Source organism: Merops nubicus, unplaced genomic scaffold (genome assembly GCF_000691845.1).
Source record: "Merops nubicus isolate BGI_N331 unplaced genomic scaffold, ASM69184v1 scaffold48076, whole genome shotgun sequence".
Classification (NCBI taxonomy): Eukaryota; Metazoa; Chordata; class Aves; order Coraciiformes; family Meropidae; genus Merops; species Merops nubicus.
The window spans coordinates 3,821-19,106 of record NW_008616510.1 but is presented as its reverse complement, the minus strand read 5'-3'; the positions used below and the strand labels follow the sequence as shown (position 1 = coordinate 19,106).

The 15,286-nt window shown below is 36.9% G+C and overlaps 1 protein-coding gene across 1 annotated transcript; it reads left to right on the top strand.

Moving 5' to 3' along the window:
* The first annotated feature begins 1,719 nt into the window (after positions 1-1,719).
* Positions 1,720-10,683, top strand: LOC103775394 (neurexin-3-beta). Its single transcript, XM_008942840.1, has 2 exons — positions 1,720-1,997; positions 9,124-10,683. The coding sequence occupies exon 2, from the start codon at positions 9,264-9,266 to the stop codon at positions 10,047-10,049; it is 786 nt and encodes a 261-aa protein (XP_008941088.1). The 5' UTR covers positions 1,720-1,997; positions 9,124-9,263; the 3' UTR covers positions 10,050-10,683.
* Positions 10,684-15,286: the final 4,603 nt, after the last annotated feature.

Here is a 15,286-nt window from a genome sequence, read left to right as displayed (position 1 = left end):
TCTGTTTTTCTACTTTCCCTAAATGCAACTTACTTTAAGCATGCATTATTATTAACATCCTACAGTAAAATTAAGCTATTATATAATCCATTTGTCGATCTCAGCCAATTTCTTCTATCTTTTTCTATGTCTATTTATGATGTACATCCAGACTGCACGCCCTTTTTTTTTCCTCTCCATGTTTATTTTTAAAAGAAGTGATTTAAAAAAAAAAAAAGATCTATTAAAAAAAAAAGCAACACTGGAGGGCAGTGGGGTTTTTCACCAACAATTGAAAAATTTGGGAGGGGGAAGGAAGGGAAGTGAATCCAATTCTTAAAAAAAAAAAAAAAAAAAAAAAAATTTTTTTGAAAGTGTCCCTAGACTGCTTTGTCTGTTCCTTTCAATGTGTGCATCTGGTGTGTTCATCTTTGAAAGTGTGTGGAATATTTTCTTCTTTAAAAATAAAATTTTAAGACCCCACAATTGTTCTTATCTCCCTTCTTCCTGGGAACAAAGTGCTCTATTTAATTTTTTTTTGCTTTTTTTTTTAGTATATCTCTACATAGTTATATTTTGATGTATTTCTTTTCAATGGTTGAATTTCTATCTTAGATTTGGTTTGTTCCAATCTAATAATGAAAAAGAAACAAAAGAGTTATGAATTGTTTTCTGCAATTTTTCCCTCTATTTCCCTCTTTAAATAAGGAACTACTTCACTGGCAGAATCCTACAGCTGCATTTTTTAGATTCTCCAGAGAATCTGAATACCAAAGCAATCTAATTTGAGAGTGGGGAAGGGGTGTGCCAGCACAGTCTATACGTACGAAACAGTGATTTGATGTGCTCAAGAAACGATTATCACAAATTATTGAGAATACTGATGTCAATTTGGTGGACCAGAAAAGGTGATTCTTAGAAGAAGGAGGCTGTGGGTAGCTACAGATGAAGTTGTTCTAATTCCAATGCATAAAACTAGTTTCCTTGGTTTTTTTTGTTTTACTCTCTGGTTATTATTATTATTATTATTATTATTAGTTTATGTAATTTTGCTGCTATTTTTAGTAGGGAAAAGTTTTAACTGTTTTTATAATTTGAGAACCTTTAATGAAAATGTAAATATTAATACTATAATTATTAATCTTTTGTAACTTGCATGTTGAAGAAGTTGCAGCTTAGGGTTTGTGAGATTGTCAATGTTAGAGTTCTGTTCTTTCTTTTTGTTGATGGGCATGAATATGCTCATTTGTTTTTGTATATTGCCCATCCCTTCCTTACAGCCAGAAGCTCTAATGCTGCTAGATCACTCCGTACCGCCCTTACATGGACATGGCAACTGACTTACACATTCACTCCCATCATCTTCATCTCCTGTGTAGTACACTCATAGATTTTCATACTCCCACTCCATCCACCCTAGGCATTTTTTCTTCCCATAAGTTCCCCTCCACCACCCCTTTCTTTAGCATTGTTAAAATTTTATGTGCAGTCATCCATTCCTTAAAACACACACACACAAAAATTATAGAAAAAAAGAAAATGTTTAAAAAAATATATATCAAATTGACCAAAAAGGCAAAAAAGCAACAAACTTTGCTTTTCAAAAAACATTATATATGTAGATATGCAAAGAAGCAAAAGTAAATTCTATGAAATGTACAGGATTTTTCAACTGTAATATGCTAACAACTTTACATATGATAGAAAAAAAAAATACAACCAAAAAAACAGCAGAAAAAAAACAAGTTCAAATTTGTTAAGGTGCAAGATTTTTTTCTTTTCATGTTATGTGGTGTGGATGTATGTGTTGTTGCCTCCCTGTATCGCCCTTTGTTGTAAAACAATTATATTAAAAAAGACATAATAAACATTTTGCTAAAAAAGTTTTTAAGAAGCGACAATGAAAAAAAGCGAGTTACAAGAATGTGGCAATGCTACTTGTCCAAGAGCATTCTTACACAACTTTCTTTTGTAAATTTTTCCTTTCATGCCAAAAAACATGCGGGCAATTTGTTGATGTAAGTTGACTGTTATGAAATCAATGTGGTATGCTTTCTAAATATTTTTATGTATTTTTGATTTTTGTTTTTAAGGTAATAATGGTTTTGATTTTCACCTTTTTTTTCAGTTCTCGTAGGTTTTAATCTTTCTTTTGCTGATAAAGTGAATGACTTGTTATGTTTTATTTTTTCTGATCTTGTTGCTGTGACATCTTTATTTTCTAGTATAAGGTTTTGGTTTAGGAAAAATGTATAAGTTCATTTATTTATTTTTTTAATCAATTTGTATTTGCTTTATGTTATGTGCTCTTTGTTTATTGTCGATTACCAGATTGTATTGTGCATAGGCGGGAGTGAAGGAGCCTGTGGTTGTTTTCTCCTGTTCTTTCTCAGTCCCTCTCTAGAGCTTTCTTTCCCCTTTCCCCAAATGAATCACCAGTAATACTATTTCCCTTAATGCTACTTAAACTTTATGTAGCCTGGTGGTGTAGCCTTCATGTCAAGCAAAAAGCAGTGAGGCTTCTTTAGCATTTTGATAGCTTTCATGGTCCTCCTACTGCAGCTTTTAATCATTGCCACTTTATTCTCATGGAAGTGTTTTATTTGAATCAGTTTTCTTCATTGCTGATTACCTGCCTGATGTAGTCAAAATGATACTCTCAAGTGCACTCTTACCAGGTAAACACACCCATCATAGTATGACTGGTGTCAGGGTTGCCATTATCATCCAGAAATTGTACATTTGGCACATGTTTTCCTACTGAAAGTCACACCCTGAACCTCAAAAATTGTCATGCTTCAAAACAGATTTGGATTAACTTCTTTTAAAAAATGAGTAAATGTAAGAAATAGCTGTATCTTCTTATAAGCACGTTTTCACCATTCCTTCATAGTAATGCAGTAGGTGTCTGATGTTCAACCATCAAGTCCTTCGAACAACTGATTCTGAAAACAGAACAAAAATTATTCTGAGTAGGAAGCTGTCAACAATTAATCATAAAAATGTAAAGTTACAATGGAAGATGGAAGAGAGCGTGTTTCAATTGGTTCAGAGCAGCTCAGTTTCTGGGCACTGAAATACTTGGTTTTGCTCTAGATTCCTGCCCACAGACATGATGCCAGGTACGCTCTGGAACATATTAGTATCTGTTTCACTGAAACTGCATGAAGGTGACCAGGAATTTACAGCAATGAAACACAGCCGAGCATTAACTTGGAATTCATGACCTCTCAAATTCTGTACCTTCCTGTTGCTCGTGAGCCATGTATTGGGACGTACTGCAATAACCAATGTCTTTTAATATAGCTGGGGGCTTAGGAAATGCTTTTCAACCAACTCCACCAGATAAAGTACAGTTTTATCTAGTCACTTAGAGGACTACATATTCTCTGAAAGGAAAAGTAGATATTTGAGAGGAAAAGTTGCAGTATTCCGTTATGGAAACAATGGCTTTCTCTGTCAATTGCAATTGTTGATTGCAATTAAATCAGACTGCAAAGAGTAGAAAATATTAAGAATGTTCATCTACTAGGTTTCATGTTAGCATCATCTTTCCCGTGAATCAGACTATGTTCTGAATAATTTCCCTTTTTTATTCTCGGAGGACTCAAAGGAGAATTAACTAAAACACCAACAGACTGAAATTTATTAACTCAGTCATTTAATAAGGAATTATTGTGTTGACACAGAGGGGAAAAAAAAGGTAAGGATTTCTTTTCTGCAGCAAGTATTTCATACTGAAACTGGAGCCAAACTTCGAGAGAACTGCCTAAGAAATAAAACAAAAAGGACAATCTTTGGATGCAGAATCTCAAGTACCTGCAGAAATGGATGAATTGTGCAGCTTTTATGGATGGCATTTAAAAGTTCTTCAACCACAGCTGGAAAAGAGAGATGATAAGGGTATGTCCCTTATCATCAGGAGAAGATGAATCTTTCAGGCTTCATTTTTGTGTGCTTTTTGTCTGTATCAGTTTGATGCCTGAGACTCCAGTGAAGCAGTTGTAGCTCAAAGATGAAAACTGGCAGCTGCTACAGTTTTTCAGGATTTTTTAATTCTTTTTTTTTTTTTTTCTTCTTTTTTTTTGGTGCCCTCTAAATTCATGACTTGGCCACAACATCCTCACAGTAAGGCTTCTCTTAAATTTTTAACACTCTGTCTTTTCCAGTGACAGAGAACTCTTACTGGAGATCAGCTCCAGAGGTATGAATTATATATCTATAAATACGCTTATAAAGCAAATGCAGGGCAGCTCCAAGGCTGAAGTAGACCTTTTATATCCCAAATGACCTTGGTAGTTTAAAGAAAAGCACAACTCCATGAAAATAGTATATGTTCTATATTTAAAGGCTAACTTGTAAAGAATATGTGCACACTCTATTTGCTTCATGGAATGAGAAGGCCAAGCACAGAGCATCAGGCTGCTTGGTGTAAGGTTTTCCACCTCACAAACCTCAGTTCTCTCAGTGCTGCTTCCAGTTTGCTGTTCTGTAATATTTTTGCAACTGTACTGTTGATAGGCAAACTGATTTTGCATCTATATCACTGCAGAAGAAACCATTTTATCTGTTTCCCTTTTGTTTAATTCTTTGACATTGTGTTGTCAACAGAAGCTTTTTTAAAACTGTATTTCTGTTTAGGAAACATCTATTCCTTGCCTAGGAGAGAAAGCAGAGTAGATGAAAAATAAATCTGGAAAATTTTTGTGAAATCTTTCAACTGCTAAAGTAACCCTGAACTTGCAACATACCAGTGAACATGAACTGGTGCTTAACAGCCAACAGAAAAAAAAAAAAGGGGAGGGGTGAAAGAAGCCTTGTAACTAACAGGAAACAGCCTATATAATCCACAAACAGATTCTAGGTCTCATATGAATATTTGTTTTAAAGCCATGGCCCACACTGGGTGGCAGCCTTGCCATTTTTTTTATTTTAAGCAAAGAATAATTTGGAAATTAAACTCAACTTTTAATCAAGGATGCAAAGAGTTATTTTTGATGTTGAGAAAATAAAAACTTCAGATAGGAAAATACAAACATAAAACCCATCTCAAATGTATTTCCCTTCCAAATTGGCATGTAAGGTTTTTTCAGCTTTTTCCTTCTCAGTTTTTTTCTAGAGATCTGAATATTTAAAGCTCTTGCCTTCCATGGCAAGCCTTTCAGGATCCAAATCCCACGTAAAATATTCTCGACAAGCAAGTAGCATTTTGTCTTTTAAATCTTTCAGTGCTTACCTTTAAACCAACTTGAGGCCCTGAGCAAGGAGCACCACTTCTCCAGCAAAGGACCACTGGCTCTAGGCACTTTCCTGAGGTCATTTTGTGAAAGATGGTACCCCACCCCACCCCCCAGACCCCCCACACACGTCATCTGCCTGGCATCAGCCTCCCCATTCTGTCTCTTATGGGTAGCAATGTAGTACCAGCAGTGGAGTTCTTTGTAGGTATGATATAACAGTTTGTGCTTGCTCCCCTTCATAGATACTAGTGATCACATTACATTCCCTGTTATCTCAGTGGCATTTTTATCATGACATTTTAAAGGATATTTTGACTCCTCTGTAAATCACGTACTACAAGAAGCTTGCATCCTGTTAGGACTACAACTTCTAGCTTCCTGTGAGTTTTACATAGATGTCTAGCATAACAATAAAACAAGTCAGACTTGATACCTAGACTTACCTTCTCCCTCACAGCTTGCTTTTTTTTTTTTTTTTTCTCTTTTCAGTTTCACAGTTTCTTCCATCACAGACAGAAAGAAAAGTAAAAAATTCAAAGCATCATTACCACTCTTGCAGGCATCTCCCTAATACTCCCCAAAAGTATGTTGTTGTCTTAAGTAAATGCAACAAATTAACTCCTTGATGGAGAATTGATTCCTAATGACAGACATAGTGTATTTCTTTAGTATATAGGTAAACATAGTATGGATCATTGGACAATTTGGAGTAAAGCTACAGATGAGATTAAATAATTATATGGGAAATCAAAGTTAAGCCAGTCTTCCTGTTATGAAAGTTATTTCTCTTCTCACATACATTGTGAGATAGATTAAAACTTTGTAAAACTCATTCCTGAGTCTGTCCTATTGTCTTCCACCCAATAGACTTGCTGGGATCAAAAAACTGCAATCTGCTCTAAATCATTTATGTGAAACCTCACTTACCATAGCAACTCTGTCAACGTTTCTTAACATTTCACAACACTGTGCTTGGTTTTATAGTTGCAGTAGTCTTGACCATTGGCTCAAGTCCTTGACAGCAAAAAATCTGTAGAACTAGGAGTTCTAAAGTCAAGGGTTACTGGGGCAAAAGAAAGGTCTTCCTATTAAATATAAGATATTTCAGAGTCCTTCAAGAAAATGAATCATTAATGGGACCAATGGAATTTCTCTTTGGAAAAAAACTGCCCAAAATACTGCCCCAGTGGGTGGCACGTCACCTGCATGCTGATGCTGAGCACCAATATAATAGATTTTAAGAATAAAGGCACTTCAAAGCTCTAGATGAGCAATTAAAAGCTGCTAAACAAAGTTTTTTTCCAATTGGGTGTTACAGATGGTGAATGAAAATCACAGCTGAATACAATTTTTTTACAACGAAATATTGATCTTAAAAAAAATCATTTAAAGCAACACTAACTATCCCTGACTTTCTGGAACTTAAACTCCTCACTCATGCAATTTAATGCAATGCACACATAGATACTATTATTTTATTCATTTTTTACTGGACTCGCAGATTATCTTTCTGAGGAATACTCCAAGGTTATCCTGAGACTACTTGCTTGCATAGATTATAGATGACCTCCTCTGGCCATGGATAGGGCTTCTGGATGTATATAAATCATATTATATGCTCTAGTATCTACATTGCACAGAGAACAGCTCAGATGCATGAACACAAAATGCCATGTAGCCATTTGACAGACTACACTTTCTGCTTTTTACACATTTTTTTTTTAAGATGTAGTTTGAAGAGATTAGCATTTTTTTTACACGTATGATACTTATTTCTTCATCTTCAAAACTACAAAAGTGGTATGAAGGTGCTGAGGAAGCTCAGAAAACTAAACAACCTATTCAAATTGGCGCATTGTGTCTTAGCTTAAAACTAACTTTTCATCAAAGTACGCAAAGTACCACATTTCTTATTTTGGCCTAATTTCTACCCTGGTAGCTCTGAGATAAGTCTGACTGTTTCATTTGATTAAACTGTGTCACCACTTAGTTTCTCATTAAGGATAAGAATGAGCCATATTGCGAGTACAGCTATCCAGATTTAATCAAACTGTTAAGTACCTTTCCCAGTATATTGCTATCTTCAGTTTGTAATTTGTTCAAATGTATTGCTCTCCAAGTATATTTAGAAGGGATTATGATTTTAGCCCATATTCTTTATGGAACTCCCATGAACATTACTGGCAGTATTCCATGGGAAACAAGCACGCATCATGTATAGCATAGATAGAAAAGAGCAGAATTTTGACCCTGATGCCATTCAGCACTGTAGCAGTGCCAAACTCTTCATAAGCAGTTACTAACATATAAGTAAAAGTCAAAACTATTAATTTAGAAGCTAAAATTCCTTTTGCATATCTTTCTTTAAGCAATGGTGAGTATAAATCAAAATTTCCTATGCCTTAGAAATGCTTCTTCCCGAGTTGCACTCCTTCCAACAAATATAGATGCCTACTCACGGTGTCAGATGAACTCTCCCAGTTTATATTTAAAGTAGCTAACTTAATCAATTGGCCAAAGAAAAATTACCCAGGGGAGAATTTATACACAAACTTTCAAAAGCAATATGGCTCATCCTAAAAAACTGTTGGTGACCTGCATGTCATCAGAAGACTGTGTAATCTGAACCAAATGAGTTAGACAAATTAATTATGCCTCCACATGAGAATAAAGCAGTGAAATGTTAATTACCCATAGGCTCAAAAGTAGAAGTTCAGTCGTATTGCAATATACAGACAAAACAGGACTACTACCCTAAAAGTAGCAATATTGCTGTTCAGAACTCCAATCTTAGAAATGATGCACTGATTTTCTTGTTTCAGTTGCAGCTTATACTGTTGTAAGGTAAAAATGTTAGAGCTATAGCTTTGTTGTTCTACTTCAAAAGTAAATGACTAGTCTATTTTCTCTGTGGGCAGGTAGTCATCATGTTAGGAAATATTAGTGCTGGCTCCAACTATATGCATATCAAGAACTAACAATAGGTGTGAAAATAACTTCTGCAGTACACTCCTGAACTTAAGTGCTCATTTGGGTCATCAGAGTCCTTACTGAGCTATATCATCAATCACAATAAATTCTCTTAATTTTTACAATCAGATTATAGTAAAAGAATATCAAGGACCAAAGATGAAGACGATATGGCATTAGTAGCCCAAAGAGATACAAGGAAAGGGGCATTCCTAGTGTCAAACAGAATGGTAAAGAAAGATTAAAAAGAGATGAACAAGCTTTGAATAGAGCTCTGTACCTTCATGGACCCCAGTAAGTACTTGGTCCTTATTCCATCCCTCACTTTCATGAACTTTCCCACAATCTGAAAAACTGGCAACAATCAAGAAGAAACGGAGGAATGGGAAAGGCCTTTATAAACTGCTACAAAAGGTGAGCAGACTTGACTGTCAGAGAAGAAACACCAATGTTTTTTCAAATAAAAGGAATCAGAGGAAAAAAACCTGACAAGATGAGTTGCAAAATCCATCTAGGAGAACACTGCTCTATGGAAGTCTAAAATAATTCATTTAAACAGTATTGTAACCAAATGCTTGAGAAAGATCACCACCAAAAATAGATGTCCACAGAGTCACTTGAGAGTATCTTCAAAAATAAAAATAAATGGGCCCTGAAAATTCAGACTATTTCACTGTACATCCCTAGCATAGGCTAAAAGAGGGAAGAAATGGAAAATGCAGTTTACCAATGTCAAAGCAGGGTGGGAGGGAAGAACAAAAGGCAGCCCCAGGGAAGTATGTCGGTAGTGCAGTTAGAGTGAGAAACTTGATCCTGACACTTTTTCGTAGTGGCCAAATCCTCTCTCACCCTTGAATGAAGTAAATTGAAAGTGGTGCATTGTTTCATTAAAATGTACTAATCTTCTTTTTTTTCTCTCTCTTTTCCATGCCAGGAGGTGAATTAGTTATCCCTCTACTTGTAGAAGACCCTTTAGATATCCCTCCTATTGCTACTCGTGCACCTTTCATTACACTTCCCCCTACCTTTCGCCCCCTCCTCACCATTATTGAGACCACCAAAGATTCCCTGTCCATGACCTCTGAGGCGGGGTTACCTTGCTTGTCGGACCAAGGCAGCGATGGTTGTGATGATGATGGCTTGGTGATATCTGGGTATGGCTCAGGGGAAACCTTTGACTCTAACATACCCCCTACTGATGATGAAGATTTTTACACCACCTTCTCCTTGGTAACAGATAAGAGTCTTTCCACTTCAATCTTCGAAGGTGGCTACAAAGCACACGCACCCAAGTGGGAATCCAAGGACTTTAGACCTAACAAAGTCTCCGAAACTGGTAGGACTACTACCACGTCTTTGTCCCCTGAGCTGATCCGCTCCACAGCTTCGTCCTCGACTGGGATGGTGCCCAAATTGCCAGCCGGCAAAATGAATAACCGTGAGCTCAAACCCCAGCCTGACATAGTCTTGCTTCCGTTGCCCACTGCCTATGAGCTAGACAGCACAAAGCTGAAGAGCCCGCTAATCACTTCCCCCATGTTCCGTAATGTGCCCACAGCAAACCCCACGGAGCCAGGAATCAGACGGGTTCCGGGGGCCTCAGAGGTGGTCCGTGAGTCGAGCAGCACAACGGGGATGGTCGTCGGCATTGTGGCTGCTGCCGCCCTCTGCATCCTCATCCTCCTGTATGCCATGTACAAGTACAGGAACAGGGACGAGGGGTCCTATCAGGTGGACGAGACGCGGAACTACATCAGCAACTCAGCCCAGAGCAACGGCACGCTCGTGAAGGAGAAGCAGCAGAGCTCAAAGAGCGGCCACAAGAAACAGAAAAACAAGGACAAAGAGTATTATGTGTAAAAAAGAATACTTATTTCTATATAAATATATAAATACTTAATGAGATTTAACTGAAATATCAGAACCGTTGCAGCGAACGAGATTGGGAGATATCATTTGTGGGAAAAAATATTGGGAAAAAAAATTTCAACAGTGACTGTTAATGTCTCAGTCATCACTTGGAGTCAGCAAACTCTGCCCTAATGTATTATAAAGCACACTTAGCATTCTGGAGGTGGCGCGCACAGCTCTGCCCTGTTAGTGAACCTGGACGTCTCCAAATCTCCTCCTCCGCTGAACTTTCTGCAAAGGTAGAAGACATCATGGCTTACTTGTTTCATATCTCCAAGTGAGTCTTTAACAATGTTCGTGATCCCTGACTGTGTCGATAATTTTTCAGTTTACTTATTTAAAAAAAAAAAAAGAAGGAAGGAAAAAGAAAAAAATGCAAACATTATTAAACAAAAAAAAAAAATTGAACAAACTGATCTGGCTGTGTCCAGCATACGTATAATTTTTCGAGATTGGAGGAGGGGAATAAATGATTTTGGAGATTGTTTTTTTGGTTTGGTTTCATTTTGTTTCTTGGGTTGTTTTTTGTTTGAGTTTTTTTGGTTACTTTTAGGTGTGGGAGGGAAGGGTGGAGAGGAACGGTATGGGGGGATAACTAGGACATGAGTTGAGAGGAAATCTCAGAAAAAAAAAAATCTGTAATAAATAAAGAGAGACTATTGCCATATATGAACACAAAAGCTACCCATGGTGTTTACTCTGCATATTTGGTTGTGTTGTCTCTAGAATGCGTCGTCTTTCCGTGAATTGTTTGCTAACAACGCAGTGAAAGTGTCTGATGGGTGGTTCTGAAGAAAATTATCATGGAAAGCTGTTTCCCTTGGATCTGGCTCCAGTATTTGCAATTGAACTGAAGAATAGATGGGTTTGGGTCTGTTCTGATCCATCACTGGCTTTATGTGAGAATATCATTTGGTATGCATTAGCACAGCCAAACCATGGGTAAAGGGAGATTCAAAAAAAGTATGCTTAAAAAAGTGGTTAACCATTCTGAGCTGAATATACCATGCAAAAATAAAGGAGCCTTCCTCTGGGTTCTGGTTCTGTGACTGATTGCAATGCATGCAAAAAAAAACAACAATAATAAATCAGCTTAATAAAGAGATCAGAAAGGCACCACTGGAGTTCAACTTGTGAAAAGATCCATAAATGTCAGAAAAGATAAACGCTTGTAAAAGAATGCAAAATACATAGTTTTTTGACATAGAACTGTTTTTCATATGTAATATTTTAATTTTGTAGCTTGACATTTCAGATCATCTCTGTCTCTCCATTTGCCCTATTCTCCCTTTTCCTTCTCTTTTATATGAAAGAAAATAAATAAAGCTGCTGTGACACACAAAAAAAAATAAAGAAAAAGGAATTTAATAATATAATATATATATATATACACACAGATATATTTATCATGGTATGTTTGATGGGACGACTGGAACAGAAGTTCTGTTATGGTCTTAATGTGGAATGAGAATGTTCGTGAAGAACAAAATAAAATGAAACAGACAACAAAAGCAAACCTTAAAATGTGAAGAGAGAGTGTATTTTAGCATTGTCACAGTTGCCTGTGTCAAAAAAAAAAAAAAATCTGAAATTTTGTTTACATATTTTACTACTATTTTTTTTGCTAGTATAATTTCTATATGGAAACCCTGATGGTGTATATACTGTTTTATGGTTAAATTGGGAATGTCTTTTGGTTTTATTTAACTTATTAAATTTGGTTATTTGGTTTCTACATTTTCCCAGTTATTGTGAAAAAGATTATTTTTCTGTACAGAACAATAGCCAGGTGGTTTGATGGCCATGCTAATCATGTGCAAAAAAAGCAAATGAGGGAGAGACAGAGAGACAAAGAGGAAAACAACAAAAAACAAGATGGATTGAGAACTCTGGAATATCAGACGTACACTTTTTCTGTATATGGATGAAAACTAATCAGCTGTTTAGGTTTAGAAATCTACTCTTGCTGGTGTTTATAAGTCGCATGAATATTTGACTTTGAAGAAGTGTCATCAAATACACACACGCACATGGGAACTTAAAATCAAAAAAAAACCCCAGCCTTCTCAAACACTCTGAGAAGCTGCTTTCATGTTGACAGGTATTTTCAGTGCGTGTATGTGTGCGTGTGTGTGGTGAGTGTGCGTGCACGCGAGGTTGAGCTTTTTTTTCCTTTTTTATTTTTTATACTAAAAAGAAAAAAAAAGACAGGTTTTAAAAAGGTATGAAAGCACGATTTTAAATGACTTAACTGGCCGAAACTATATAAAGTTGATTATATCTTGATGTCTGTAAAAGATTGCTGTTCTTGGAGTCTTGGAGTCTTGTGAAATGATTTCCTGCTTTCTTTCTTCCTTTACTTTTTGCTTTCCTTTTTTAAGTTAAGGGAAAAAATATTACACTTTCCTTTCTTTTGTGTAAGTTTCCATTGGACAGTTTTTGGGAACATGTGCATTTCTGTATGTGGGCTTCTACCATATCCCTGTTGCTTTATGGACAACCTTAAGAATTTTTATTTGAGTTATTGTGATGTTATTGCTTTTTTTCCCTTTTTTTTCTTCTTCCTTTTTGATTCTTTTTCTTTTCTTATTTGCATTTTGTTTAAAGATATGCTTAGCAATAAAATGTTCTTCCCAAAGCCCTGGATGTTGCTGGGTTTTTATTTCTGAAAGACTTCCAAAAGACCTGTGAAGCAGGTATCCCTCATCACGCAGGAGTGTCTAGCCAACAGATTACAGAATCACAGTCATGTTTGCATTCTTTTGTTAGTCCAGTGAATCTTAATTCTTTACTTTGCAGGGACTTATATTCAGCTTGAGTGTGGTGTCTACCTCACACCATTCCTAACATCTTGTCCCCCACCATCACCTCAGTGAAGTAAAGAGTAGTTTTCTGGAATATGGGTTTCAATGACCTAAGATAAAAGCATATGTAGGGCACTGATTTAGTGTGTCCTGCCTAATGTGCTGCCTGCTTTCAGTCTCCTTCTGAAATGTGTAGGTCTTCCTGTGATGTTTATGGGATTCTGGATTTCTTTTCTGTGGCCAGGAGTCTGTGTCTGATGTGCTGCAGCAGCTGAATCCTCTGGGGGATTTGGCTAGCCAATTTGATACAGAGGAGTGTTCACATCATTTTATATGAGGATCTAACTTAGGTCCTCTGAGTTTATCTATGATTTTCCACACACTACCTAAGGAACAGTGTTTACTTACTATGGGTCAGACTTAGGTCCCTAAAGTACATGGTCTGAGTGTTCAGCTCCTGCCAGGAAGGCTCCTAAAGCCCTGATCACAGCTGCTGGCTGCCCCTTGTTGGCCTACTGGGCATTACAGTCTAATACGTTTCTTGCCATCATGCAAAACTGACAATATCCTGTTTTTCTTAAGCAAGTTGTACAGAACCTAAGTTCATAGTAGTAGTTTTTTTCAAATTGTATCTTCCCAAGCTACCTGCAAGATTTGACTTTTTAGAAGCAGATGGAGGTCATCCAAACAACTGTTTCACAGCCATTTCATTCTTCAACCAAGGATGACTTCACTGTTTGTGGGTTTGTTTTGTTTGGTTTGTTTTTTTTTCCTAGGCAGAATCCACAGCCTTTTTGAGCAGTGTTTTCCACAGGTTTCATTTACAGCCAAATTAGACTATGGATTAACTGATTGTTCAGGTAGTCCTTGTGATTGTCTACATTGGTTTTGGCTCACATTCACATGGGTGAGCATATTTATGTTTATGTACATGTGAGGGTTCTTTTAATTTTATTGTTTTCAGTTCTTTTGGGAAGCATGTTCTAACATCTTACAAAGCCTTACAACTATCTAAACTACAGATTCTAGTCTAAACTCCACACTTGTTTCTGTCCCAAAATCATGAAATTCTGGGGTGAATACTCCCAGTACTGGAGCAGCCAGCTGGCACATGGGAGATCTGCATCTGAACTATATTGCCATTGCTAATATTGCAGAAAATTTCCTTATCACCAACAGTTGGTATTCTGAGAAAAACATTTTTATTATTTTTCTCGGTGCTTTTATCAAAATCTGTAATACTTCATATCATTATGAAATATTATGTGAAGCAAGAAATTTCAACCTGATTTACCCTAACCTTATGGCTACAGTTACTATTTTTTTTTTTTTGGTAATGTTCTCTGTCACCTAATGACCGTTTTATCACCTAGGCTAAATGAAAGTGTCAGAAAGGAGATTTCACTGTTGCCTAACAGGCTTGGGATTATTGTGCATCTTTGGCTGATCACAAAATCATGGAATTGTTGCGATTGACAGGGGCCTCTGGAGATCATATAGTCCAAGCACTACCTCTCCAAAGCAGAGTCAGCTACAGTGAGTTCCCAGGACTATGTCCAGCCAGCTTTTTAATATCTCCACATGTAAACTCCACAACATGTCTGGGTAACCTGTTTTAGGATGACCAGCCTCATTGTAACCAATATTTCTGTCCATGCCTCTGGGCTGGGAGAGGGGGCAGAGATGGTGGTCTCCTCTGCAGTTGCAATACCTGGCTGGTTTTCTTCCCCAAGAAGTGAGAAAATGTTGATCGGACAGTTTTGTGATAATGATTAAAACCCAACTACCACTCCCCTTCAATTCCATTGTGGAAGTATCTGCAGTTATAAGGTTGCAATGACTCCCAAGGAAGGCAAAGACACATGAATTATAATTAATAGATATGACTTGACACTTAAATCCAAAGCTAAGCATGTTACTTTTATGGAGTTGCAGTTTTTAAAGCTATCGGTGTGGAAGGGGCATCCAAGATCACAAAGTCCTATCAAGTGCCTTATGAGACAGTTGCAGGCAACTTTTATCATACATTTTATCATGCATTGTCCTTAGCTGCCAGGTTTGGTACTGACTACATGGAAACTATTTCTCATATGGTAGAACAAATCACTGCCTTTCCCTCCCCATATGCAAGTGGTAACGAAGAGATGGAAGGGCAAAAGACTGGCCTTCCAGCTGTCTGCATCACAGTGATTATGCCGGACTGCATATACCTGAAGAAGGGCTTCATTTTTAAAGGTAGTTAACTCTTATTGAAAACAGGGAAAATCAGCTACATAAATATCTTAAAATTGAGGCCACTTCTGCATAGTAGTCAGATAAACTTAATTAGCTAGTGTTACTTGTTTGGGCTTTTGCAATACCAAATGGCACGAGCACATGATG